The 27,026-nt window shown below is 42.1% G+C and overlaps 14 protein-coding genes across 14 annotated transcripts; 7 read left to right on the plus strand and 7 right to left on the minus strand.

The window, feature by feature from the left end:
- Positions 1–791: 791 nt before the first annotated feature.
- VTP21DRAFT_6717 (uncharacterized protein) lies at positions 792–2,137 on the minus strand (the record flags this gene model as incomplete). Its single annotated transcript, XM_069397378.1, has 3 exons — positions 792–1,648; positions 1,726–1,839; positions 1,909–2,137. The coding sequence occupies 3 exons, from the start codon at positions 2,135–2,137 to the stop codon at positions 792–794; spliced, it is 1,200 nt and encodes a 399-aa protein (XP_069246867.1).
- Positions 2,138–2,390: 253 nt separating this feature from the next.
- VTP21DRAFT_6718 (uncharacterized protein) lies at positions 2,391–4,039 on the plus strand (the record flags this gene model as incomplete). Its single annotated transcript, XM_069397379.1, has 5 exons — positions 2,391–2,397; positions 2,538–2,593; positions 2,667–3,130; positions 3,206–3,596; positions 3,665–4,039. 5 exons carry the CDS (start codon positions 2,391–2,393, stop codon positions 4,037–4,039), a joined length of 1,293 nt encoding a protein of 430 aa, XP_069246868.1.
- Positions 4,040–4,297: 258 nt separating this feature from the next.
- Positions 4,298–6,352, minus strand: VTP21DRAFT_6719 (uncharacterized protein; the record flags this gene model as incomplete). The annotated part of the gene is made up of 1 exon (XM_069397380.1): positions 4,298–6,352. One exon carries the CDS (start codon positions 6,350–6,352, stop codon positions 4,298–4,300), a length of 2,055 nt encoding a protein of 684 aa, XP_069246869.1.
- Positions 6,353–6,573: 221 nt separating this feature from the next.
- On the minus strand, positions 6,574–7,278 carry VTP21DRAFT_6720 (uncharacterized protein; the record flags this gene model as incomplete). The annotated part of the gene is made up of 2 exons (XM_069397382.1): positions 6,574–6,702; positions 6,769–7,278. The coding sequence occupies 2 exons, from the start codon at positions 7,276–7,278 to the stop codon at positions 6,574–6,576; spliced, it is 639 nt and encodes a 212-aa protein (XP_069246870.1).
- Positions 7,279–7,444: 166 nt separating this feature from the next.
- Positions 7,445–8,884, plus strand: VTP21DRAFT_6721 (uncharacterized protein; the record flags this gene model as incomplete). The annotated part of the gene is made up of 7 exons (XM_069397383.1): positions 7,445–7,562; positions 7,636–7,733; positions 7,794–7,924; positions 7,990–8,152; positions 8,262–8,483; positions 8,546–8,802; positions 8,872–8,884. The coding sequence occupies 7 exons, from the start codon at positions 7,445–7,447 to the stop codon at positions 8,882–8,884; spliced, it is 1,002 nt and encodes a 333-aa protein (XP_069246871.1).
- A 167-nt stretch (positions 8,885–9,051) lies between these two features.
- On the minus strand, positions 9,052–9,751 carry VTP21DRAFT_6722 (uncharacterized protein; the record flags this gene model as incomplete). The annotated part of the gene is made up of 3 exons (XM_069397384.1): positions 9,052–9,540; positions 9,604–9,677; positions 9,736–9,751. The coding sequence occupies 3 exons, from the start codon at positions 9,749–9,751 to the stop codon at positions 9,052–9,054; spliced, it is 579 nt and encodes a 192-aa protein (XP_069246872.1).
- A 751-nt stretch (positions 9,752–10,502) lies between these two features.
- On the minus strand, positions 10,503–12,962 carry VTP21DRAFT_6723 (uncharacterized protein; the record flags this gene model as incomplete). Its single annotated transcript, XM_069397385.1, has 3 exons — positions 10,503–12,156; positions 12,279–12,652; positions 12,738–12,962. 3 exons carry the CDS (start codon positions 12,960–12,962, stop codon positions 10,503–10,505), a joined length of 2,253 nt encoding a protein of 750 aa, XP_069246873.1.
- Positions 12,963–13,644: 682 nt separating this feature from the next.
- Positions 13,645–15,250, plus strand: VTP21DRAFT_6724 (uncharacterized protein; the record flags this gene model as incomplete). The annotated part of the gene is made up of 7 exons (XM_069397386.1): positions 13,645–13,918; positions 13,978–14,027; positions 14,094–14,172; positions 14,243–14,538; positions 14,611–14,801; positions 14,886–15,144; positions 15,200–15,250. The coding sequence occupies 7 exons, from the start codon at positions 13,645–13,647 to the stop codon at positions 15,248–15,250; spliced, it is 1,200 nt and encodes a 399-aa protein (XP_069246874.1).
- Positions 15,251–15,665: 415 nt separating this feature from the next.
- Positions 15,666–17,198, minus strand: VTP21DRAFT_6725 (uncharacterized protein; the record flags this gene model as incomplete). The annotated part of the gene is made up of 8 exons (XM_069397387.1): positions 15,666–15,727; positions 15,791–15,845; positions 15,911–15,938; positions 16,013–16,247; positions 16,318–16,422; positions 16,489–16,628; positions 16,723–16,993; positions 17,105–17,198. 8 exons carry the CDS (start codon positions 17,196–17,198, stop codon positions 15,666–15,668), a joined length of 990 nt encoding a protein of 329 aa, XP_069246875.1.
- Positions 17,199–17,539: 341 nt separating this feature from the next.
- On the minus strand, positions 17,540–18,415 carry VTP21DRAFT_6726 (uncharacterized protein; the record flags this gene model as incomplete). Its single annotated transcript, XM_069397388.1, has 2 exons — positions 17,540–18,108; positions 18,181–18,415. The coding sequence occupies 2 exons, from the start codon at positions 18,413–18,415 to the stop codon at positions 17,540–17,542; spliced, it is 804 nt and encodes a 267-aa protein (XP_069246876.1).
- Positions 18,416–18,737: 322 nt separating this feature from the next.
- VTP21DRAFT_6727 (uncharacterized protein) lies at positions 18,738–21,514 on the plus strand (the record flags this gene model as incomplete). The annotated part of the gene is made up of 5 exons (XM_069397389.1): positions 18,738–19,656; positions 19,717–19,805; positions 19,877–20,195; positions 20,253–20,543; positions 20,610–21,514. The coding sequence occupies 5 exons, from the start codon at positions 18,738–18,740 to the stop codon at positions 21,512–21,514; spliced, it is 2,523 nt and encodes an 840-aa protein (XP_069246877.1).
- Positions 21,515–22,163: 649 nt separating this feature from the next.
- On the plus strand, positions 22,164–23,326 carry VTP21DRAFT_6728 (uncharacterized protein; the record flags this gene model as incomplete). The annotated part of the gene is made up of 3 exons (XM_069397390.1): positions 22,164–22,479; positions 22,545–23,164; positions 23,261–23,326. 3 exons carry the CDS (start codon positions 22,164–22,166, stop codon positions 23,324–23,326), a joined length of 1,002 nt encoding a protein of 333 aa, XP_069246878.1.
- A 285-nt stretch (positions 23,327–23,611) lies between these two features.
- VTP21DRAFT_6729 (uncharacterized protein) lies at positions 23,612–25,003 on the plus strand (the record flags this gene model as incomplete). The annotated part of the gene is made up of 3 exons (XM_069397391.1): positions 23,612–23,945; positions 24,009–24,776; positions 24,852–25,003. The coding sequence occupies 3 exons, from the start codon at positions 23,612–23,614 to the stop codon at positions 25,001–25,003; spliced, it is 1,254 nt and encodes a 417-aa protein (XP_069246879.1).
- An 843-nt stretch (positions 25,004–25,846) lies between these two features.
- VTP21DRAFT_6730 (uncharacterized protein) lies at positions 25,847–26,404 on the plus strand (the record flags this gene model as incomplete). Its single annotated transcript, XM_069397393.1, has 1 exon — positions 25,847–26,404. One exon carries the CDS (start codon positions 25,847–25,849, stop codon positions 26,402–26,404), a length of 558 nt encoding a protein of 185 aa, XP_069246880.1.
- Positions 26,405–27,026: the final 622 nt, after the last annotated feature.

A 27,026-nucleotide genomic window follows, 5' to 3' on the forward strand; every position in this document is an offset into this window, starting at 1 on the left:
AAACGCAAGACAAAGCAGGGCCGATTCTCCATCTTCCTACACGAATTTGTCGGGAATTCATAAGATCAAGATAGCAATCTTGATGTATGACTAAGGGACATAAAGAAATTTCACAAAGCACTTAACTCCCTAATTTGGTTCTCGTGGTCAAAGGGTTAGGACGTAGGGAATAGATCAGAGAGGGTTCAAGCAGAATATAGGAAAGAGCGCACACATCCATATTAATGATGGCCAAAGGCTAGTCTTCAGCTTTGAGGAAGCACAGAAAAGCCAGCCCTAATAATTGTAAAAATTTTTTTTCCAATTAAGTTTCTTGTGATTAATATTTTCTTCAGAGTTTCATTTTAAGTATAATATTGTATAATAAATATACATAGACTGTATAGATAACAGTTGTTTCTAAATAAAGACCTTCAATATAGAGCTCTAACGAGTGGTATATTTGAAAGCTAATCAATTGCACATGATTGAACCGATAAAATCTCTATATGGTAGTATAAAAATATAGAAATACTGGTGCAGAAAAGCAATAGTAGTTATGTTGGCAGATTCAAAAACAAAATATGCAACCGATCAGGATGAAGGGATCTTACGAAACTAATACAATCCACCTTTGTGACAACTCGGGTCTATCCAAAGTCATTTTGCAATAGTTTGCTAATGCAATTATCTCTTTTACTCTTGCTCCTTATCTTAAGCAAGCAATAGGAGGAATGTTCTTGGAACTCAAAAGAGGTTAATATTATTTTAAACAAACAACAATAATTACACAAATATCGAGAAAAAAAGACTTATTGTGACCGCACATTCCCAGTGGTGTTATAGTAAGATCCAACAAACTTGGATCCACCTGCTGAATGCCCCATACTCATACCTACTCCAGGGGTCGGATGTATTGGCGTTTGTTGCGGGTGCGTATACTGCTGAAAAGTATAGCTGCTCCCTCTTGCTCCCGCTGGGGTACCGAAACCAGTTCCGACTCCACTTCCTCGTATTGGCGTTTTTAAAGGAGAACTTGTCATACCTTGATAGGGTGGGGCGGCTTGCTGTGGTTGCGCAGGTGCAGTCCCGTAGCTGGATTTTCCCGATTGCGCCTCCGGTTTTGAGTATGCAGGTGCTATCCCAGCGTTGGCAGGATGTGCATTGAACACTGCTCCATTGGAGAAGTGAGCAAATGGCTTTTGTGGAGGTAGAGTGCCTCGGAATGCGGTTTCCAGGTGCGGAAGACGAGCCATCGCGCGAGGAAGTGCTTCAGGGTCAGAAGATACCAGCAGCTCAGCGGGAGACGTTCGGTTAACCAATTGAAAGAGTTGGCGTTGTAACGTGTTTGCGATAGCTTTTTCGCGTTCGGTGGGATCAACGATGCCACGACGTAAGCGTACGCTCTGAATCGCTTTCAAATATTCTAATAAGCTTGCGTTACTCTCTAGTAATTTATCTGCATCGCACTCTTCTAATTCTTCATCTTTTAAAAGGGTTATGGGCATTATTTCGAGCTCCTCAGCCAGCTGTTTGAGATCGCGGTCGTGTGTTCTAACGTGGGTATGGAGATAATTAAGACAGTTAAGATCGGAGGATGAAAGATCTGCGTGGTAGGAGTCTACTGCGGGAGCAAATGTTGCGGTCGGCCCATAGTCAAGCGATTTGACTGTAATGTGTACAATCGTGGAAAGTTGAGTAAAAGAAATAAATAAAATGCTGTAAACGTTAAAACATAATACGTGCCTGTTTTGAGCTTTTTCTCTTCGCGCTTTGTTTCTGTGCTCGAAATGTTTCCAAGCGTCTGCACATGTTTCATGGACTGCGTAGGGATAATCGCAAGCTTTTCAACTTCACCCTCTAGACATTATGAGTCAAAAATCAGAAGCTGAAGATTAAAAAGCAATTCGAAGAGAACATCAAACCTACCAAGAACTAAATCCGGGCCATCTTTCCCAGGGCCAGTGAATATGAACCCTTGGGGAGTTCGCTGGAAGAGGGCTATCTTAGCGTGGTCGCGAGCGGGAAATTTGTCTTCTTTATTCTCCTCTGCATCGTTGGATTGATGGTCCTGTTCGGTTGCCAACTCGGGCGACGAAAATGTTGGAGAGTCTGTGATAGGTCTTTCTAAAGTTGATCTTCTCTTGTGTTCAACCATATGCCTATATTGATAATGAGGAAGAACGCAAGGATATTATATATGACATTCGTTGCTAAATGTTTCAAGTTCTCCCTGTCTTACTATTTGAGGCGCAGCGTTATGTAATTGATTTGAAAAACCTGGGGCGGTAGGGAGGAGAGACGCGCAAATCAGAGTTTTTTATCATCATTTTTTTCGATTAAGACAGGATTAGTCTCTTTTATACTTCTACTTCCTCATCAAACTATATACATCCGCATACTGCTAAGTAATGGCCGGTAAGCAGCATATTTTTTGGGTTTTCCTCCGACGACATGCTTTTAATGTTGGATCCATCATCTTCCAACGGTATGTCGATTGGGGTGGTATAACAATCATCTAAAGCACCTATTCCCTGCATTTTTGAACACAACTATAGCAGAAGACGTTGCGAATCCTGCCGGACAGGATCAGTTTAAACAAATGAATGGCAAGGTATTATTTTTTTTTTTCGCTTTCAGATGCACTCATCATCATGAGCTAATTATAAATATGGTGTGTAAATAAGCCTGGTATAAAAGTCATTCATAAAAAGCTATCCGGCTACGTTGGTTTCGCGAATCTTCCAAATCAAGTACATCGCAAATCTGTCAAAAAAGGATTTGAGTTTACCGTGATGGTTGTGGGTGAATCGGGTTTGGGCAAATCCACCATGGTGAACACCCTATTCAATGCCAATCTTTATCCGCCTAAAACCGACATCGATCCCTCTGCTGAACTCCCTAAAACGGTGCAAATACAGAGTATTTCGGCGGACATTGAAGAAAATGGGGTGAAGCTCAGATTGACGGTAGTGGATACCCCTGGGTTTGGTGACTTTGTGAATAACGAAGAGAGCTGGAAACCCATCTTGGAGAATATTGAGGCACGATTCGACGCTTATTTGGAACAAGAGAATAGGGTCAATCGGCACAAAATTGTGGACAATCGAATTGGAGCCTGTCTGTACTTTATTGCCCCCACTGGTCACTCGTAAGTTTTGGCCGCATTGATGGGCCATATACTATGCTCGGAGAAGCAGCCTCTAAATCGATTTGTTTTGGCTAGGTTAAAACCTCTCGATATCGAATTTATGCGGCGTCTTCACAACCGCGTCAACCTTATTCCTGTGATTGCCAAAGCTGATACACTCACCGAGGAAGAAATCGCCGTGTTTAAGGAGCGTATCCTCGCAGATATCGCCTATCATAAAATCAACATTTACCGTGCACCAGTATACGAATATGATGATGATGAGACCGTCTCAGAGAATCAGGAAATTATGAGCAAGATTCCGTTTGCAGTTGTGGGAAGCAATAAAGAAATAGAGCTCGCGGGTGGGATACGAGTCCGTGGCCGTGAGTACCCATGGGGTGTGATTGAGGTGGACAACGAGGAGCATTGCGATTTTGTCAAGTTGCGGCAAATGCTTGTGCGTACACACATGGAGGAGTTGAAGGTAAAATGGAGTAGGGTGTTGATGCGGATTCCATGCTTAAACTGAATTGCAAATATCGATCCATGTAGGAGCACACGCACAATATCCTCTACGAAACCTATCGCAGCGAGAAGTTGGCCGCACTCGGTATTCAGCAAGATGATCGTGTTTTCCGTGAGGTCGCCGATCCTCTTGCGAAGATGGAGGAGGAGAGACGTTTGCATGAGCAGAAGCTTGCCAAGATGGAGGCGGAAATGCGAACTGTTTTCCAGCAAAAGGTCCAAGAGAAAGAAGCCAAACTCAAACAATCCGAGGAGGAGCTCTATGCACGTCATCGCGAGATGAAGGAAGCCCTCGAAAAACAGAGATTGGAGCTTGAGGAGAAGAAGCGTCGGCTGGAAAGTGGCCGTCCCATTACCCCTGAAAAGAAGAAGAAGGCTTTCACATTCACCACAAATAAATAAAATTTTTAGAATAAGAGCATGTAGAGAGGTTTTTGTAATCATGAGCGTTTTTTATCCCCTTTTTCTCCTACTATTATTTTTACATCCCTTTTTACTCTTTTACCTTCATATTTTTTTCAAACTATTATCTTTATACTCTGTTATTGAATGTGTTTTATGTGCTTATTCTAGGAATTTTTTTTTTCACATTTATTTTTTTAAAAAAAATAAAGAATAATACTAAAAACATCATTTTTATTATAATACAGTCCGCAGTGTCTATTTTTTTTCTAATTCCATACGATGCTTGGCAACACAACTAACGCTACAATATCGGTACACTAGCCGCTCGAAAGGAACACGGCCCTCCAATGGCTCTCCACATGCATCGCATTTAGGCCCACTGGTGGTCGTGTTATTCGCGGACACGCTCATCCCAGGGGTTCCGCGGCCAGCCGATTTGGCCATCCTTGCCTCGGCTGCTCTGGCTCGCCGCTCACGCTCAATACGCATGCGCATTTCAGGTGAAAGAGACATATCGTCACGGGAGGGCACAGAGGAGGCGACGCCCATTCCGCCTAAGGTTACAGTGCTCTTCTTGGATCCCCCCTCTTCTTGCTTGGATGCCAATTCTGCCTCGGTCTCTTTTTCCTTTTTCTTGCTGGCCTTTTTACGTTCTTTCTCCTTCTTTCGCTTGTCTCGCAACTTCGCAGCCTCTCGCTCCTCCATCTCTTTAGTAAGAGCGCTGGGGACCCGCGCTGCTGCCCAATCCCATTCTCCAGGTTGCTCGGCCATTCTTCTCCGAAATATGTTTCGGGTTTCTTTATCTTTTGCAACCTCGTAGGGAGTCTTGTTGGTAGCGGAAGATAGCACGGTAGGATCGCCGCCGTTACTAAGTAAATACTCAACAAGCTGGGGGTGTCCCTGGTGCGCAGCATAGTGTAGCAGTGTAGGGGTGTCGGGTAGGTGTGGAGTTAATGGAACATGGACCGAAAGCTCATGTTTGCGAAGATGAGAATCAAGAAGGTCAACTTTTCCTCGTCTAGCGAAATCTATCGCTTTGGTAATAACTGGGTCCTCTTTTTCTTTCTCCTCTTCTGTTCCTCGCTCCCGCTCTTTTTCCTTTTTGCTCTTTGGCATTGGCTCCGGTTTGGGGGGCGAGATGGGGGGTATAGCATTTTTCAATTCTGACATATTATCTAAGCCGACTCCGGCAAGCCAGCCCTCAACATCACTCTTCGTCAGCCGTACCAGCTTACACCCTGTGAGCTCCCATAAATTTCTTCGCAGCTCACTGAGAGTCGGTCTCCGCGTTGAAAATGGAAATCCGCTTACTCTCTCGTCATCCTTCTTCATTAGCCATACTCCCACCTCTCCCTTTTCACCAAACAAAGTCTTCTTATTATTACCTCCAGGCGCATGAACCCAAATTTTCTCACTCTCTTGTATCAACTTTTTCCACTCCACAAGCAATTCACGAACTTCTTTCCTCAACATAGCCTCATTGTGACGACGTATCTGTGCACCCGCAGATTTTGCGCGGCCTTTTGCAGAATCGTTCGTAGACTGTGAGCCACCTTGCTTTTTCCGCACAGTGTAACGGTGAAAGCTCTTGTGGGTCAAAATCCTGAAGCCCTCATTTTGGCCTTTTCCCGTGGAAGGAGCTGTGATTTCGGCAACACATCCCGCAAAGTGCCCTCCCGAGAGCATAAGAAGTGTCCATATCCTCGGTTTTTGTTGTTTTTTATGCGTTAGTTGCGACTGCTGAAGAGCGAGAAGAGTGGGCTCGGATAAGACTTGTTTATATACACCCAGATTGACTGTCTCGTTTTCATATTCTCCGCGAAACCAGAGTAAAGGGCCACTCCTTTCTTTTTTTTCGTATTCACTTGTGTCGTTTTCTATCTGTGTTCCGGCCCTTCGAATGACCTCTTCGATTTTGCCCCTTCTCTTTTCTATTTCTTCCTCTTCCTCCTCCTCGCTCTCACTAGCTTCCAATCCCGAGCTTGATCCTGAAAGTGATTCGGTCAACTCTTCTATTACTTCCTCGAATTCCTCTTCTGTGAGGGGCAGCTGACCAGTAAGGCGTCTCTTAACATTTAGACGGTGATGGTCACTTCGGAAGTGGGGCCGTTGCTCCTCAGCATTAGCAAAAGTGAGGGCACAAATGTTACAGGTCAAGTTATTGCTTTCATCTTCAGGGATAGTTGCAGGAAAAAGGAGCTGTGGCTCGGGCGGCGGAGGAGGCGGCAGAGGATTAGCTTCAAGTGGCTTGAGGGTAGAGAGAAAATGTACTGGAAGTCGATGATATTGCAAGCGAGGGAGATCGGTCATTCTTGTTGCAATTCCGCAAAGTGAATACGACTTCTATAGACATCTCTTTACGTGTCATTAAATATTTATAAGCCACCAAAATTATTCAGCAGTCATTGTTCAAATATTGTTTTATTGCCATTTAAAGTATTTTGGTAAATGAGTAATAAATAAAAGAAAAAATTCTATGAGAAAATGGTGATTAAATATACAAAAGTAGAATAATCTGGCGTCTAGAATGATTACAGATCCTCTTGTTTTTCTGTCTTTATATCCTCGTGTGCCTCAGTGTGCATTGCTTTTTGTAGAATTTCATTGTCTTTCTCGGGTGTGTTATTCGGCAATTTGAACCCCAAGGCCTTTAAAAGCTTCTACTTACAAAAATATCCTTCAATGAAACACCAAAATAATTGCCCTGCATTATAATAAAGACATACCTTCTGCTGGTGGAAACATCTCCAGAAGTCGGTCCTCTCGTTTTCACATAGCCTCATTTTGTCCCACCATTTTCCATTCTGAAAACACTGTTGTAGCTTTTCGTGTTTCTCGGCACAATTGGCGAGTGCAGCATTGTAAATTTCACGCCTCTGGATAGAAGATTCAGCCTCAGTCATAGGGAGTTTAATCTTGGTGGATCCCGAGGAAGATGTAGATTGTGAAGAGGAATTATCCGATCTGAAGGAGAGAGGGTTGAGTGTAGGCGCATGGAACGTAAAGCGCCAATTTGCGTCTTCTTTTTCATTTTCTGTCTCTTTCTCTGCGGGAATAGAGTTGCCATCTTTGGCTATTGGATGAGTGGATGATTGAGGAAGTTCTGGTGAGGATGTATCTAACTGAGAGGGGGTAAAATCCTGTAGAGAAGTATCCAATTCCGATATCGCTCTATCCAGATATTCACGAGTTGCTGGTGACTTGTTATCGTTGGACATTTTCTCTCTTGCAGTCATGAGGCAGGATCAAGAATTCAGGGACTTTGTTTGAATATATTGTTGAATATAGAAGATATTAATAAAATAGAATCAAAGCCACGGGTAGTCACTTATTCATCGTTTTGTGATTATCGTTCACGTTTACTTTTGCCGAATACTAATAATATTCACAACGCTTTCCAACATGGAAGAGCAAAATATTGAAAAGCTCAAACATGTTGAGCAGATAAATGAAGAAACCGACGAAGAAGCAGAGGAAGTTCATGAGGAGGAATTAGCCGTAGACAGGGAAGGAGAGGAAGGTGAGAAGCTAAATTACGCTATACTAATTTTTTTAAAGGAGCATGAGGAACTTAAATCTGGCGGTATAACTAGATATTCTAAGCGAATACCCGGATGATAGCGAGGAAATTGAACTGATTCACGCAAGATTGACTGCGATTCCTAATCTCGAACGCTTTAAACATTTGAAAGTATTATCAAAACTCTACTATCGCACGCGTATTCAATTACTTACCGTTTATTGTGTTCAGAGAATATGTTTTCGCCAAAATCTGATAACAACCGTTAATTCACTTGATAGTCTTACTAATCTTGAAGAGATTGACTTTTATGATAATCGCATATCTTATGTTGAGGGGTTTGAAAAGCTAGAGAATTTACAGTAGAGTACCCCTAGTATTTTTTACAATTTACATTCCGCAAATTCTCATAACTTGGCTCCATTAGGTATTTGGATTTATCGTTTAACAAGATCCGGAAGATTGAGAACATCGAAATGCTCACCAAGTTAGTCCAGGTGTTCTTTGTGAGCAATAAGATCTCGCGTATAGAAAACTTAAACACTTTACAGAATATTACAAATTTGGAACTCGGGGCAAACCGAATCAGGGTAACTATAAAGCTATACAATGACCTCGATAGCTTTTTTTCGAGTGGTACCATGGAGAGGTATTTACTAAGATAACATTGCGTTTCCTTGGTACTTGATTTTCTGATAGAGGATCGAGGGCCTCGAAGCTCTAGTGAACCTTGAGCAACTTTGGCTTGGCAAGAATAAGATCACCCAACTTGAAAACCTCTCGCCCCTCCGCAACCTCAAACTTTTAAGTATTCAAAGCAACCGTCTAACCAAGATCGAGGGACTTGAGGAGCTAGAATCACTAGAGGAAATATATTTAAGTCATAACGGAATTGAAAAATTGGAAGGGTTTGAGAAAAACGTAGAATCACTCCATTTCCGGAAGAATGTTAGAGAGTTTAGGCTAATTTATTTTTTGAGTAGTTAAAACTGCGTGTCATTGATATCGCAAATAATCGGGTGACTCGCGTTGAGAATATATCGCACCTCCCCCACCTTGAAGAGTTTTGGGCGAATAACAATCAGCTTGAGTCTTTTGAAGAGGTGGAGCGCGAACTTGGCCAAGCCAAGAAGCTGACTACGATATATCTTGAAGGCAACCCATTACAGACACGAAATATGGCACAGTACAGATTGAAAGTAAAGCTGGCCTTACCTCAAGTGTTACAAATCGACGCAACGTAATATGGACGAACATTGATGGAGTAGAAATCAATCCATTCTAACGAGTCGCCGTCTCTATTAATTAGGTATGTGCGATGAAAAAAGGCTTGCTTTGATTCTCGGAGTGACTGCAGACATAAAATAAAGAGTATTCACAGGTTTATTGAGATAAACGAAAACGTCGACATGGTATAGCTAGAGGAAATGAAAAATTAATTAAGCATTTACAAATGAGGTGAAGAGGCATTAGGATAGTTCAATTCAGGCTATTTTCCAAATTTTTGCTTCAGTTGATCCACCTTGTCCTTACCAAAGGCTACATACACATCCTCGGGTGCCGATCCAATAGACGCATCCCAAGAGTCTTTAGTGCCCTTGCGATTGATGGATTGATAATTTTGTCTATTGTCTCTTGAATTTTCGTGAGAGGCAACTGAGGAAGAAGCGACAGGTTGAGGGGTACGATTCCATTGATAATAAGAAATACTTCTACGCTTTCGATCATTATATCTCAGCAAACTTTCATTTTCCTCATCCTGCTCAAGCGCTTTTCTTATCCGATGCTTATATTGACACCGCCACAAAATACCGATGGTAAAGGACAAGAGCAGGACGAGAATGATACCGGAGATAATGGAAATTTCTGCAGAAGGAGACACCATACATTGGTGATATCGAAATGTCAGATCCGTATCGTGAGGACAAAACTCTGCAAATTCTGCCCCTAAAAATGAGCCTGGAACACAACGATTTTCCTAATAGTACACTTTGAGTTCAAATGAGTTAAAAAAAAACCACGGGTTGAACTCTCTACTGACATTGATGCAGAACCCGCACCGAGGGTCTCGTACACAAAGACTACAATTTTTGTGTTTCGAACAAACCTCTAGAGCTGTCAAAATTAATGATTAGCATAGTGGTATTGTTAAAAAGAAAGGAAAAGAAATCACCGTCGATGTTAGACATGTTTTGTAGGATCTCAGTCGAGATGGTAGTGAGAAAGGGAAATTATGAAGTAAGCAATCAATAAAATTAACGCGTAATATTTGTATTAATCAATAGGATTTTTTTTTTCGTATTTGAAAAGTCCACTATTAGCGCAAACATCCCAAGTAAACGAAATCGAAAAATTTCAAATCGATCATTAATTTATTTCCAAATCCGAGAAGCCACAGCTACGTCGTCCAAAAAACGCTGAAATTGAGTCTGGATTTTCCCCGTCCAAAAAATCCTAAAGTCCTCAAATTTCCGTGTTAGGTTGATCGATTGGTAAGGTCTCTTAAAATGATCGAGCCCCGAGGAAAAAAAAGTGAAATCACAACGAAAAGTATGGAGAATTCCTAGCTGCTTTCGATACAATTGATATATACAGTACATAGCAGCCGTCTTCTTTTGGAATTCTTCTTGCAGATCTTGGTTGTCTGCATAATTTCAATTTCTATTAGCTTTAAAAAATATCGAATCCGGATAGAAAACTCGCTATTATAGCCACAACTTAATACGCTTTAGTCGTAGTTATCATGAAATATGTTTGCATAAGCATAGGCGGCCTTAGTTCATTAAACTTCTATTTATAGAAGATTGAAGTTGATTACATGTTAAATGTTTAAAAGAGCAAACCGAAAAACAATAAATACAAGGGTCCGCTTCTTCTATCGTACTTTTGCGCTAAATGCAGCACTAATAATTTAATTCATCTAAGTAACAAGACTAATGGTTAATGCCGGTTTCGTAGTCCACCAACACCATTATAACGTCTAATAGGGTCTTCCTCGTGCGGTCCCCTTTCCTCTTCATATGCAATACTCTTCCGCCCTTCAACATCCTCCTCTGCAGATTGGTATAGGCCATCCTTATTTCTGGTGAGTAAACCTTTACGCAGCAACATTATTCCCAAGGCGAGATGCCACCACGTTTGTATTGAGGTAGGCAGAACGGGCCAAATTCCGTAGCATCTTGCCAACATCCAGATTCCACTGGCGCGCCATACCCAGAAAGCGGCCACACTCATACGAGCCCATATCTTAGTGTGAATGCCTTCGTTTTCGCCAACCACAAGGAGAAACCATAAAAGCCATGGGAACAAAAAGATCAGATAGAGGGTGGCGTAGTACCAAGTATCGGGAAGTGGGAGCCACTCTCCGCCAATCCATAAGCCATAGATATAGAACAACCCCTTCCCGCCCCCAGGAATTCGTGATGCCTCTTCCGGTAGGGGACGAATGAATTGGCCATGGAACCAGGGCAAGGCCACTAAACATAACAAGTATACCCAAAAAGGATAGAATATGTCAGGACTCTGTGCTAATTGAAGCAGTCTCCACCAACACTCAAGGACAAAAGATGAAATCCATCCACGCGAAGTGCGTATGCTGGTTTGTAGAAGGGCGAAATTACGTTCCTTAGTTCCCCTGTATCCCCAAACTCCTACCATCGTGCGCGGAACTATTAGAAGGGAAATTAGAGTAGAATAAACTACATAGAAGAGCACTCGAAATGCGAGAGCAAAATTGGAACGTATGATCCATTCGCCGGAGAACGGACGAGCAATCGGAGCTCTCTTTCCATCAACCCGGAAGTAAATTTCTGAGCGTCCCTCCCGGCCCAAGGCGTCGTAGGCTCGCACAACAAGAACATGCTCTCGCCCATCATCCAATTTCGTAGGATCCCAGGGTGCAACCCATAGCGGCAAATATGCATCGTCAGAGTCTGGGCGGAGAGCGGCGTCAAGAGGAAGGGTAAATGGCTTTCCTCGGCCTCGGTATTCTGCATTGACATAGAATTTTCCATCTATCTCCATCACCACTTCCTTCACTGAAGCCTTATTTGCTGGCCAGACGAGCACGCGAATATGAGTACTCTTTCTAATTTTCCCGGTTGGCTCTCGATCTTCCATCAGAAATCGAGCATCTTTGGGGTTAGTGATAAGAACTGTAGGAGCAGCAGCTTCCTCACTAGCCTTTACAGATTTAACAGCCCCAGGATCGATTGGAGGGGGCATTTCCACATCCACAAAGGATACTAGATCGTGATCTAAGGCCATTACGCGAAAGACACCATGCTCTTTCATGTCTGCGAGCTCCAATTCTAAATAGCCCGAGGGCTGATACGCTAATAAATTATTGCCCAATCCAAAAAAGAGCCTATGGAGGTGACCGCACATATAAGCGCTAATCAGGCGAGAAAGATCTTGGCGGAAGCTTTTGCCTGTGGACGTGTGTCCGAAAAGAAGGGTTGTAGAGGGATAATGCGCGAATAAAAACGTGTGATTATAATGGCGAAAAGCATCCAGCCGAGATGCGAGGTTATCCATGTCGGCAGTATCAAGGTAACCAAAAAAATTAAAGGGGCGAGAGGGGCCGCGTTTAGGCCTGTGTTTTTAAAGCAGAGCATATGAGTATTGCAACGTATAATGAGAGGGAGGGGAATATTTTAAGGACAGAAAGCTCTTTTCCAACCATATCTATAATGATTGAAAAAAAGAAATACTTACGATGCATCTATGCCGATAAACCCGTATTTTCCCCAGCTTTTTTGTACATCAAATGCCCATCCTCTACCACCACTGACTCCGTAAGATTGATAGTAATTTTCAACACTGTTTTCGTCTGGAATATTAAACGAGTCGTGATTTCCCTTCAAATCATGCCAATAATCCCGCCTCCATAATCCGAGCTTTTCTAATGAGTCTCTGTACAATTTCCATTCATCGAGATGCTGGAAGGAAGTAATCTTATGGACATCTTTGGCATCAGTAAGATCTCCAGTGACAATGACAAATGCTGGGGAAATATCAGGGAGTTTAGCAAGGAACTGGAAGAAATGGCGCTGATAATCGTGATAGTGCGATATGTGCAGATCGGAGATCTGAAAATGTTAGTATTAAGAAGAGACAAAAAAAAAAGTAAATTGAGTATTGAACGCTTAAAGTAGATAGGAGAGCTAATTGTACCTGCACAAAATAAAATAGCTTATCCAACTCAGCTCCTATTACTTCTTCATCTTGGTGGGCCTTTTCTGAGGATTTTAAAGATGGCCCAACACTTCCTTCGTTGTGCTGCAGACCAAGTGAGGCGGGAGGGGATTGAAAAGAAAATGTTTCGCGATAAATGTATATTCCATGGAAAAGGGCATAGAGTGTTACGAGAGATATAAGCACAACCGAGACGATATACATATAGCTTGATTCTATGGATATAACTAAGAATATTGAATATAATGGATCCCGAATTTAATTCAATACTTTAGAGCTATATGAAGTGATGACGTTTCTCGCAGGGAAGACAGATTTTCCAGCCGCGATGGCTTAGCTAGCTTGCTCCATATAAGGGCGAGTCTCGGGAAAACATTGCCAGAGGTTGAGCTTCTCTCTGAGCACACCGAATCGGCCTTTGATGCAAAAAGCGGAAAAGGCTCCAGGATTCAGGCCGAGTGATTTGCAGTGTCAGGGGCAATATGGCTCTAATTTGTACGTGGGCTCGGATCCACCGCAATTAGCTCGGGTCAATTCAGGGAAAATGACAAATTGTTAGGGGACTATTAGGGTGTGGTCCCTATGTTTTGTTTCAATCTAGCAAAAGCGGTAAGACTGTGAGGCTTGGGGCAATGTCGGTGATTTCTGGATTGAGGGTGCATGGCATCTCGAAGAGATTGTTTAGGATCAATCGGGTGCACATGTTAGAAAACAGGTTGGAAAAGGAAGGTGAGCACACTAAAAATCGTTCTGTTTTTCTCCGTGCTTTTCTGGTTGAGGGATGAAACACCAATTCTCCTATATATAATATCGGCGAGGGATGGAAATCGCCCGCATCCTCTCCCCCGCAAGTTATGCAACAGCCTCCCCCTGCTGCTCGGCCACTATGACTTCCTATACTTCGAACCGCGCCATGTGCTCCATTCCTTACGCTTCCCATCCCTCCGAGCATACCCCCTTCTTCCTCCCGCCCTCGTTTCATGAGGAGCAACCCAACCCTTTTGCTCAGTTGAAGCGCATTTCATGCGACTCGAAACTCAATCTCCTACTCGTATTCTTCCCCTTTGGAGTATGGGCGTGGCTTGCCGGCTGGAATGATGTACTAGTGTTCCTGCTCAACTTCTTTGCGATTATGCCGCTCTCCAAGCTGTTGTGCTTTAGTAAGCAGTCATTAAGATTAGTAATGTTGTTCTGGTATTGACCCACGAACGTGAAATAGGTACTGAAGAGGTTGCTCTAAGGCTCGGCTCGACAGTCGGGAGTCTTATGGTAAGCTAAAGATGTTGAGAAGGCTGCTGTCTTCGCACTGACCGCTATACAATCTGCTTCACATAGAACGCCACATTCGGAAACGCCACCGAGCTCATTCTCGCCATTGTGGCCTTGCGCAAAGGTCATTTTTATGTTGCCCAGGGTAAATACTTTTGCTATAGCACCGCTCCCTCAAGTATTCACTCATGGAATCGAAATCTTTATTTTCTTAGCATCATTACTCGGTTCTATTCTCTCCAATCTACTCCTAGTACTTGGCAGCTCGTTCCTCCTCGGGGGACTAGCGTATCCTGAGCAATCGTTTTCCTCAACCTTGACCAACACCACGAATGGCATGCTGTTGCTCTTTTCGCTTGCTCTGATTTTGCCCAGCGTTATACACTCTACGGTCACGGACGAAATCGTGCGGGACGTGTTAATGTTGAAGTTGAGCAGAGGAATGGCCGTGGTATTACTTATCCTCTACGTGGTGTACTTGATATTTCAACTCCGAACCCACTCCCATCTTGTAAGTACAGTCCGAGGATAGTTGGCTCTCGGGGATAGGATAGAATTGAGCTCATCTTTTACATATTTTTAGTTTGAGGACGAGGCATCCGTGGAGGAGACTCCGGAGCTTTCTCTTCCCGTGTCCATCGTGCTACTGGTGGTGACCACCTTGCTTATCTCGCTCTCGGCAGAGTTTCTGGTAGATAGTTTGGACGGGATGATCAGTACCTCTGGGCTGACCGAGTCGTTTATCTCCATCATATTATTGCCGGTGATTAGCAAGTAAGAATCTCCTCAGAGATGCATGCAAATACTATGAATGATGAATGCTAACCTAATCTTTTCCACTCGCTTTCGAATGAATAGTGCTGTGGAGCATGTTTCCTCTCTAAGATTCGCCGTTAAAAACAAGATGAATCTGTGCATTGGAATCACATTAGGCTCTGCAAATCAAATATCTCTCTTCGTTATTCCTTTGTTGGTTTTGATGGGTTGGATATTGAATCAACCGGTAACCTTTTTCTTCGGCTACCTCGAAACCGCCATTTTGCTAATCTCGGTGATGACGGTGTACTGCATCACAAGCGGTGGAAAATGCCACTGGTTGGAGGGTTACATATGCTTGGTAAGTGTCCCCGCTTACTACGCACAAGCACCAGCTAACCTTGTGTTATTTCTAGGCTGCATATGCGCTCACCGCAATCTGTTTTGGGGTTGTTCCAAAAATATGAAGTGACAATTTGGAATGACCTATTTTGCTTGCCTATTTATTTCCATTTCTTTTTTTTTTTGTTATATCTTGTGTTTTTTATGTAATCCTGGAATCCTAGTGGATACCATATAGTCTACAGTGTATAGATGTTATATTCAGGTTCGAACAGAGCAGATACACCGTAGCACCACAACCTTACAGCTCTGCATCTTAATCTTCAGTTCGCATTCCAAAACTCTAGGGTACCGGTGGGGGAATGACGGACTTGGTTGAATTTTAGTCAATTTTGCTTATTAGATCAGGACTTTTTGTGTAAGAATCTCCTTTGGAATTTAATAAAACAAGGAAAAAGAGAAAAAAACAAAAGAAACATCAACTATGGTTCTATGCATATAAACATGTGTATGAAATAGGGCGTATTTCAGTCTTATTCCTTACATAATGGCTTTGCTTTGTACACTTAAGAATTGGCTGGTGCAACTGTAATCATTCATCGCTATAAAGTGGCACAGCACGGATTAAGAGATCAGCACTAATAGCAAGGGGAAAAATGTCTTACCAAAGTTATCAGCTGGGTTGCAGTGGCATTTTTTCTGGTAGCTCTTCTCTTCTGGCTGTGAAATTAATCAAGCAATGAACAAAGCAGAATTAAGCTGTAGTGAATGGATGAAACACTTACACAATTCATAAAAGGGTTATGGCGGTAGCTAAAAAAGTTGATATATCGTCAATGTTGAATTAGCCGTTGAATGCTCTTCTACCCTCTTTAACCAATTCTTACCCAATATTATCAAAGAAATGTATCTCACTTTTATTCAAGAAGAGTGCAGCAGCAATGGAATGAACTGGTGCATCGCCCCAGCGTTCATAGAAAAACCCGCCTGCCTTGTCTAGATACTCGAAATATCGGCTATAGGCCTCAGAACGCCAGAACCGTAAATCGGCGATTTCAAAATTAGACCAAAAATGACATAGGTTGTAAGTCTCGCCGCCATTGTCGCTGATGAAATCGAGCGCTAATCGAGAAAACATAATGGGTGAATTGGATAGAAAACGGAATAGAGAAAATCTTTAATGGGCGAATACCATTATCGGGAGCGAGATACTCTGGGAATTGTTTTATGAATTGTTTCGTCGTCTGCCAAAGAGTGGGTATGGTACTTTCATATTCATACAATGAGATCGTAAAGCCTTATTGAATTAAAATGAAAATGAAGGTTAATAATGATGACATATCATAATCATGGAGAATATTACCATATTTAAGTCCATTATCTTCCATAAAAACAAATGGGTCTTCATCGATGTCACAAAAGAAATCCACACTAGGTTCTACACGCCAATAATAATCAAAGTCTTTGAGGAGAGGGTGACGGTAGAAAAAACCACTTTCAAATCTGAGCATGTTAGTAGCGGGGATAACAAGACAAGATTAGATGTACTCTTTGGTGGAGACATTGCCGTCTCTAGTCAGAGAATTTATACACGTACCGACACATGTGCCTGTAAGGCAAACTACCACCATATATAATATTGGCAGCTTGCATCCTTTCTCGTGATTGTCTCGCTAAATCCTCGTCTATCCAAGGCGGAATACTCCAATGTTCAGTTGGTATGAGACCATAGCTTGTCTGGGCATTGGTGAGAGATTGGGTAAGGCGAATAAACTCTTCACTAAATGGCTGATCGTTGAGGAAAATGTATGGGTAGTTGTATTTGTGGTTGAAGCGAGCTTCAAGCTGGCGCATTGTCCATCGCATATCTAATGTTTAGCGTTCAATGCTCCTTATTAAATTATGCAATTGAATACGTGGGAATTCCGTAAACAGAGCGGAATTGGCCACGTTAAATTAAGATAAGTGAAAAGTATTACCGTGGATATCAGAATTCCTAGCTAGAATGACGAAAGCAGCCTTTGCTCGTCTCGTGGTATTCCAAGCGGAATTATGAATAAGTTTCTTTTGCATTACATCTGTTCTATGGAATTTTGAATATTTACTAGATGGGCGCGAGAAAGAAGAAAGATAAAGAAGAAGGCAGAAAACGGCCAGAAAGATGATGGTGAATTCTTTCTTTTTGAACATGATGAATGCTTGAATGGGCAGTGGTGAAATCTCCCCTTGGAAAAATGTGTTAATACATATTAAAATGAAAGGTGCTGTGCCACTACGTAATTCGCTTGTACCACGTAAGGTATGGAATTTAGACTAATAAGTACAATTCTCTATCACTTAAAGTTATAGATCAATGGAAACGGCATACATTATTAAGTTACACTCAGAAGTTCTTTAGGAGCCGATTAAGAGTCCTATGAAATTTTTGTTTTTTCCACACGCCAATTCTTCTCGTTGTCCTGCTTCCCCTCAAATTCCCAGTCTTCTAGTCTTCGCTCTCCTTCCTCACTCACTTCATCGCACCACTGCCCAACCTTCTCGGAGACAGCTTCCAAGAGGGCATCGTTTCTTCCTGCCACTTTCCCAACATTGAGCCCATGGTCTCCACCAACTATTTTTATCAGTTCTGATTCTGCATTCATTTTTTCCCGCACGCTCTTAAGGAGCTTTAAGTCACACATCCCGTCTTTGGTACCGCTTACAAACAGAACGGGTATAGCGCTTGGGATATCAATCAGAATCTCCTCTCGCTGGGACTGAGAATTCTTGGAGCTGGGGTTTCGAAGAGGGAAAGAGAAGCACATTACTCCAAGGACTTTGGGTATCTCGGCTTCACTCGATTCAGATAACTGAGATGCAAGCGATGCGGCGACGCGGGCTCCCATGGAATGCCCTCCTAGTATCATCGCGTCAACGGGGTGAGTGCCTTTTTTTTTGTGAAATAGGTGGGAAATAACCTGACGGCAACAATTGATCCGATGAGCTGATGTTTAATTTTACAACTCAAATTAATAAGCGCATTTTGTTTCGAAATGAAAGCAAATGAGTTTGTTACCCAAATTAATGGTTGATGCAGTAAATCGCACGCAAGTATGGCCAAAGTTTGCTAATTCCTCGGCATATCTTTGTAGGCGCGCGTTATTCATGTCACCACTTGCTCCATGCGCTAGAACAATTCCTAGCTTACCCACCTCATCCGATTTGTTGGACGAGGCATGCGTAGTCACAATGCACGGAATATCCTTCTTGCCTGGAAAGGGTATTATAGTCTTACTGTGCTTGAACGACATTATTATTTAGGAATTTCTTTCGCGTGTGGCAAAAGAGACGCGAGTGATTATATGCACTTCGTGGCTCAGAGTGACTGCTTGTTGATTTTTACGAGGGAAAACAATTCTTAATTTGATACACTTCACTAACTTTGCACCTCACGTCGAACTAATGCCAAGTTTGATGCTTTGCATGTTTCTTGTCATTATTTAAATCATCAATATATACAAATTTTCTCCGAAGTTGTCTGTACATTTCTCTATTCTGTTCAATAAGGCCATCTTTCGCGGCCCGAACCTATCGATTCTAAGGCATCATTTTTCGAGTAGTGCCAAATCCAAAATGAAAGCGTATCTTCAAATTCTCACCCCATCACCCTCCTCACCTGGTAATCATTCTACACCCTCTGTGCTTGTTCATTTTGACTCGCAACGCTATCTCTTTAACTGCGGAGAAGGGACTCAGAGACTTTGTGTCGAAAAGAAGTTGCGACTTGCCAAAGTATGCAATATCTTTTTAACACGCGTAGAATGGGAGTGCGTCGGTGGTATCCCAGGAATGCTCCTGACGCTAGCGGATGCAGGGACGAAAGGAATAAACTTGCACGGAGGGAAAAATCTTACTCATTTTATGGCTGCGACACGACATTTTGTCTACCGCTCATCGATGAAATTGCAAACACAGGAATTTGGATTGGATTCGCCCGGAAACGGATACAAAGATGAGAATTTAAGAATCACTCCTGTTATATTGCTACCGTCAAATTGGAAGGAAATTCCTAAGCAGGAAGCGGAGAAATTCTCCTGTGGGCAGAAAAGACAGCTTGAGGAAGAGGAGAAGGGAGATGGGATGCAAAACTTCGAGGATGCTAACGCATTTAAGCGTCAAATCCTCTCCAATATGTTTGCTGGTGGTAAACGTGCAGCTATCTCGACTGAGGCCTGTAGTGCAGAACAAGCTTTTGCAAAGCTCCCGGCTCAGAACTCGGCCCATAATGACGATCCCGCCTCAGCAGCAGATGCGATCGAAGAGGTAACAGCAGAGGATATGCTCAAACAACCCGCTGTCTCATCTCTGAAGGGCGAAAATACTACTAAAAGTGGAGGCGGGGTGGATGGAATTCGACGAGTGACTCGGAGGTTGCCCCGCACCTCGCAATACCCTGCGGCAATTAGCTATATTTGTCAGAGCCCTGATTATCCCGGCAAGTTCAACCCAAAAGCTGCGCAAGCACTTGGGTTAAAGCCTGGCCCACTGTATGGTGAGTGAAATCTCGTTTATCTTTACTAGGACTTGACTGAGCTCATTTATTCAAAAACAGGGAAACTCCAGAAAGGAGAGCCGGTCACTACACCAGACGGCACTGTTATAGAACCACACCAGGTAGTTGGGCCATCTCGTCCCGGAACTGTAAGCTTTCGAAATATCTCTTTGAAACTTTGGAGGAAACGTGGTCTCTTAATTACAGTTATTTTATCTAGGTTTTCATCGTAGCTGATTGTCCAGACACTTCTTATATTCCTTCGTTCATAACCTCTGACTTATTTTCCCCATACTACTCGCAAACAGCCTGTGTTATCCATCTCCTTGGTGACCATGTCTTACAGAACCCTGATTATCAAGCATGGATGATGCGATTTGCGCCCCAAACTCAGCACATTATTGCAAGTAACCAAGTCTCCAGCCAACGGATGATCTTTGAGTCTCATGCTATTAGCCAGCTCAAGCTTGCAATGCTGAACGAAGAAATTTTTCCGCTGCCATATCATTCGAACAAAGCGGAGCAAGAAATAGATGAGTGTAGGTTAAAATTCAATTCGATTTATCAGTGAAAATGGATACTAATCTACATCGTAGTCCCTAATTTGCCAAAAAATTGCATTCCGGCCACAAATCTTCTTCAATTCCAGATCGAACCTTTGCCATTAATAAGCACTGAGGAACAAGGGAAGCCATTTGATGTGAAAAAGGCACAGCAAACAATGGGCAGTGAGTTGGGCGAATATATTTCGACCGTTGAAAGGATGAAAAATACTCTGGGACATGCTCAAATTACGCGAGAAACGGAAAATGAGAAAATAAATCGAGGAGAATATGTGGTGACAACTCTAGGAACTGGTTCAGCATTGCCCTCCAAATATCGTAATGGTAGTACTAAATATGATGTCTTTGCTTCATCTTTCATGCCATCATACTTATTTTTGTCTTTATTAGTGAGCTCGACCCTCCTCGAGATCAACGGTTTTGGGTCCATATTGTTGGATTCAGGCGAAGGAACGTATAATCAGCTGTGGCGCCTCCATGGACCGGCTAATTTCGATTCAACTCTTAAAAGCCTCCGATGCATTTTCATTTCCCACTTACACGCCGACCACCACCTTGGCATCATTCCTTTACTTAAGCGGTGGAATACCCTGCACTCCTCTTTAGGTGACGAAGAAAAGATCTTTGTCGTTGCGCCTTGGCGATATAGGATTTGGCTGGAAGAGTATGCAGACGTTCAGAATTTTGGATTTGAAAAAGTCCAGTTCGTCGACTGCGAAGACCTGCTGTATTGGCGGGGGGATGACGATGAGCGATGGCTCCGAGGTCAAGCTCAGCTAAAACCTCTATTGCAATCCTTAGAGTTGGGGCGAATTGAAACTGTAGACGTGGAGCATTGTCGGTGGGCATATGGGCTCTGTCTAGAATATAATAGCATCAACAACGGATCACAATGGAAATTCGTATATTCAGGTGATACGAGGCCAAGCGAAAATCTGATCGAAGCCGGCAAAGACGCTACCCTTCTTCTCCATGAGGCAACGCTTGAAGATGAAATGGTTCAGGAGGCGCTTGCTAAGCGGCACAGCACCGTTTCGGAGGCGATTGATGTCGCGCGTAGAATGAACGCAAAAAATGTACTCTTAACTCATTTTAGCCAACGTTATCCGAAAATCCCGGTAATTGATACCACCAGCGGGAATGGGAAGGGTGCCAATGAATCAGGAAAGAATGACCGTTTGAAGGTTGGCATCGCATTCGATATGATGCGCGTGAGAGAAAACGATTTTGATCAGCTCCCCATGTTTATGGAGCCACTAAAAGTGCTCTATGGGAGTGACCCTGAGGATGAATAGGGTATTGGGATAGAAAGCGCAAACGACCAATTCGAAAACTTTTATCTCACTTATCCCAATATGATTTTACGATTAATAACGCTGTGTAGATAATTGCGGTCAGAAATGATCGGCCAGCTAGAGATTCCCCTTGACACCTATTTTATCTTAGTGTTTCGTAATTAAATCTTCTTCGCTGAGTTTCTTATCAATGCACACCCTGGAGGTGCCAGATGGAGAGCAGAATAAAATGGGATCTGGGGCTCATATGAGCTCACTATTGGATAGCTCAGTCTAGCTTGAAAACAGCTCAAATTCCAGACGCCCCCCAGAGCTATCCGTCGCTGCAAAATTTTGGGATTTTTTTTTTAGTCCCTTTTTCAATCAATTTATTTTGCGGGTGCCGACACAGATTTTTCCTACCAGGCGCCCATCCTGGTACAGAATTAACCCAAATTGCTGCGGAGTTGAAATCCAGCTTCGGATTCCCATAAATATATATGTCATTTTCAGCTCATCTGCGCATATGGACCTACATAAATATATCTGAGTATATAAGTTGCCCGATATCTTTACAATCTATTTTTTTTTTTAGTTTTTCAGATACCAGAGCTAACCACTCAAAGCTTTTATATATATAATCATATACATAAGTCATTCATTTTATTGAATGTATGCCTTCAGTGAGGCGTTTTTTCAAACATCCCCCTCAGAGCAGCTCAGTGATGATTTAACTACACGAATACCGCCCGGCTTTAGACGGCAAAAGGAGTTGGGAAGCTCAAGTTCACTCATTAAACACATGACTCTTTTGCGGCGAGCTAGACTATGGAACGACGCTAATGAAGGAACAAAAGGGACAGTGATAAAGATGGGCGAAGCGGAGACGAGGCAAAGTACTCGAACAGTTGGAGAGGTTGTAGTGCCGGTTAGTCAGCAACCAGTGTTAGTCGACCTGAAACCAGTGGAAAAGGGATCAATTACAGGTAACTCAAGTTTGTGAATATTTGAAATAGTATAGTCGGATAACGCTATATATTTATTGCAAAAGTTCTTCCCGACGAAACACCAGCCTCTACACCCACAATCGAGGCAAGGATCACCGCCTTTACAACAGAAACAATCGTTTCGACTCCTCTGCCAACCCTCTCTCCTTCTGGGGCCTTTGCTCCGCTCTCTTCAGCTACCTTATCCGCTGTTCCTACCATGAATATGCGAATGCCAGTATCTAGCTCTCCAACCCAAAATATTCAATCTCAACTCCCATCCACTCAGTCACCCTCCACCTTCTCCCCTAATTCCTCCTCCGGCAACCTGCTTCTCATCATGGGAGTAATTTTCTCATTGATATCACTTTTTGTCACGGTTGGGTTCTTTGGGTTTCGCTTTTACCGTCGTCAGCGACCCGAAAAGCCCAAGTGTAATTCTCTCACCACCGTCTCACCATCAGAAACAAGGATTTTCGCGAATTCAACTCCTCTTAGCTTCGATAGCTCCCAAGTGCTCAAATGTTACACTGCGCTGAATACGTTCATCCCCAGGTTGGGAGACGAGATATTTGTTCAGCCAGGTGATAACGTGGCCGTTCTCGAAGAATATCAAGATGGCTGGGTATTGGGTTTAAATAAGACCAGAGGAAACGCCAAAGGAATGCTGCCAAGGAACTGTCTTGTAAGTTTGCCTTTTTTATTCTACTTTAGACTTATCCAATCCCAAGGTGGATGATTCTTTGAAGTCTAGATATATTGATTGTGTCTCAAATAATAGGATATGCCAATCGACAATGTCTTTGAAATTGTCGACAGACCTTCGAGTATTATCTACATTCATTGATATTTATTTATCGCTTGGATGATGTTAATGCAACTATTCTTTGTCATTTTCCATTATCAATATTTTCACAATTTGTCATCATGTTAAATATTTGCGCTTACTACTCTGGGCTTATCTTCGTCATTTTGGTTTTTCTGTAGCTTATTAATTTTTTGAAGCAGTGCTTCAATCCTAAGTTGTATGTAGTCATATATATAGTGTTTCAATAAATCGATTGATGAATCTCCGATATTTACAAACAGTCACATATATGCTTGCTCTCATCTTTTACCAAGTCCCTCAAAAATGACGGTAACTACTTCATCGCAACCACAATTCCGCTCAAAACGCCAACAAGTTCTTTACAATCGTCAACTACGCCATAACTCCAATGCACCCATACTAAATCAAACTGCTTTTCGCCAGTGTGAAAGGATCTATAAGAAGCGCGGGCCAAATCCTCCCCTCACGGACGTCTTAGACTTCCACAATCTCGCTGATAACAAGGATAAACTGAGGTCAAACGTTGTAGAGGTAGAATTAAAAAAAGGACTACGAAATCTATCACCGTTATTTGGAGAATGCGATGAGAATTATTCCAAGAATGCATTAAGAGCATATGTATTGAGAAATGTTCCAGGTGATTGCATCTATCAAGATTTGCTTTTAGAATATTTTACTTATGTGATATTGCCTTCAATAGGTTTTATATTTATTCCAAACCCATGGACACCAGCTGCACAACGACACATTTTGAAAAATTGTATCGGAAAATATGCTCGGCATCCTAACAAATGCAGTCTCGATGCGAACTATGAGCTCCCAGCGGAGGGATTATGGCCAATCCATGCGCGTATACGACAGGGAGTGCTATCTGGTAATGAATCCGACTGTTATATACCGCTTTTATCCGATGGGGGCCATGAGCAAGTACAATATGGCGATAGACAAGATGAGGAAGGGGAAAGCAGAGAATTAGTGCGAGAAATAGAGGGGAAAAAGGCCCATGTCTCGCACCTATTAAAACGAATTCGGTGGGTAACACTTGGTTACCAATATCACTGGGGGTCCAAGAGCTATCATCTTGATCAACGTATGCCCTTTCCAAAAGATATTGGCGAGTTGAGCATTGCGGTTGCTCGCGCCGTAGAGGGTATTGGACTGGACGAACAGGAGGTTAATCAAGACGCTGTAAGCGAGGAGGGTCGAAATGGATGGCGAAATGTTTTCCCCGGTGACAAATTTCGTCCAGAGGCTGGAGTGATAAACTACTATCAGTTGCGAGACACTCTAATGGCACACGTAGATCGCAGTGAACTCTGCATGGATCCACCACTTATTTCTTTCAGCTTCGGGCATTCTTGCATTTATCTCATGGGAGGTCCTACGAGGGATTATCCACCTGTACCAGTTTTATTAAGAAGTGGAGATATTGTGGTTATGACAGGGCCTTGTCGAAAGGGATATCACGGTAAGTGACGACAGACACAGTTATTTCTTTTACTTGAATTTGTGCAAACGCATTTTTATATATTCTGAAATGTAGGGGTTCCACGGATTTTAGAATCAACTCTGCCTGAGTACCTATACCCCAACGCAGAATGCGAAGGAGACAACGATGGCATTGACTGGACACTGTTCGGAGAGTATATGCTCGAAACTAGAGTAAATGTGAATGTGCGACAAGTATTTCCCTAATTGAGGTGTACGTTAAATTTAATGCGTTTGTTGAGTTGTACACTCGTTTGTCATATATATCAGTGGAGAATACTTTTCCAAATCGTCAACTATTAAACTCTACTCACAACTTCAAGATCACCAAGTTTTACTGTAATACCTATTCTCTATCCCTTAAAGTATACTTCAAATGTTGTGAGGTACAATTGCAAAATTTACCATTCTTTTACACCCCCGCAAAGATCAGCCCAAGCCATTTCATTACAATCGGTCCTTGTAGACTCGGACCTACGTCAATAATCCCTTTTTAATGAAGTTTATTTGTTTAATGTGAACTACTTGCATGGATGCGAACTATTTGCATGGAGTTGAAAAAGAGAAGAGAAAGAAAAAGGGATCCGTTGGTATATCTTTTTAAGAGCAATCCTCTTTATAACTGGGATAAATATTACTGTTTAATTTGTTTTAATCGCATCTCTATAAGTCATATTTTTACAGTTATTACTATTGCCTCAAGTTAAAATTTTATCGATTTTGATTTACTTGTAGCTTAACTAATTTACATGTGCCCATTCTCCTTCTTTAAAGAGTAAGTAATTTCTTTAATTTCGATCTTTAATACGCTTTTGATCAATCTTCCAAAAGAAATGATACAATGGAAAAATGAATACGCAAGCTCTATTTGAGATTAAATGGAACTTTAAACCCCCAATTAAATAACCAGCCGGATAACCTTTGGCTGAAATCTAGCCGATTTAGCCGTTTGTAAATTCTTATAAACCCCTTTCCCCATCCTAGATAGTGCAAAAACCACAACATTGTAAGCATATGCTATATAAGTCTGTAAAGTTTATCAAAATAATAATGGTATATCGTGTAGGTATCATTGTTAGCAGCACTCGACTAACCAGAGTGGGCAGAGATATAGCCGACGCCATTTATGATCAGATACATCTTTACCGGAGACTAGATTATGAGATAATTGACTTACTCGAGTGGAATCTGCTAATTTTCAATGAGCCAGAGATTCCTTCGAAAGGTGTCTATGTACATGATTTGACTAAGCGCTGGAGCAAGACTATTGCCTCCAAAGATGCATTTACCTTAATGATCCCGCAGTACAATTGGGGATATCCAGCTTCACTTAATAATGCTATTGACTACCTATATTCGGGGTGGAACAACAAACCAGCAATGATCATAAGCTATGCTAATCGGGGAGGCGGCAAGGCAGCGGCCCAACTTCGACAAGTTCTTGAGGGCTTGAGGATGAGACCAATTGATTCAATGCCTGGTATTAAGATCGGTGACCTAAATCTTAAGGGTGTAGATCAGCTTGTCGGGGAATATATAAATGAGATACGTGGAGGTTTAGACCAAATCATAGAATGTTCTCAGTTAAGTTGCTGTGATACTCTGTAGATATAAAATTGTGATAAAAAATAAATCGATTTCAAGTGTTAGCTTTGTCGACATTTCGTATCCAGTTTGGGTAGTCTACTAAAGTATTGTGACAATTATTTATCAATTATTTATAGTGAGTTGGAAAATTTAGGGATGACTTTTAAATATTCGTGATAAAGATTTTTTTGTATACAATATATAATGCAATGTATTTTTTTGACGAATAGATTTGATATTACTGATGAATAGCATTCTGCTACCTTGATACTTGAAGAGGGGATACGACAGACAAGAATGGAGCTTGCGCATTTTTATCGCTATCTTCACTTTTCAGGGTTATTTATTTAGAAATGCATAAGGTCAAACCTAAGATAAACAGAATTAAATATCTATGCGGTGCTATGGAATCCCGGTGCATTGAAAAATGTAAGGAGATAGTATCACAAGCTAACAAGCAACAGCTTTTTAGATATTTCCAATATTACTTTTTCCTGAATTTACACTTACCTAAGTATTGCTGATGTTACTATCTTTGGATACAGCAATTAACTTTTCTTCTAAGTGGACTTAAAGCACTTGTTACCAAGAGGTAATGAAGCGCTCCGGATTTAATATAGAAGTAAGTAGTTTAGTCAAAAAG

The sequence above is a fragment of the Calcarisporiella thermophila genome, assembly GCF_041956535.1.
Source record: "Calcarisporiella thermophila strain CBS 279.70 unplaced genomic scaffold VTP21scaffold_28, whole genome shotgun sequence".
In the NCBI taxonomy this organism is placed as follows: Eukaryota; Fungi; Calcarisporiellomycota; class Calcarisporiellomycetes; order Calcarisporiellales; family Calcarisporiellaceae; genus Calcarisporiella; species Calcarisporiella thermophila.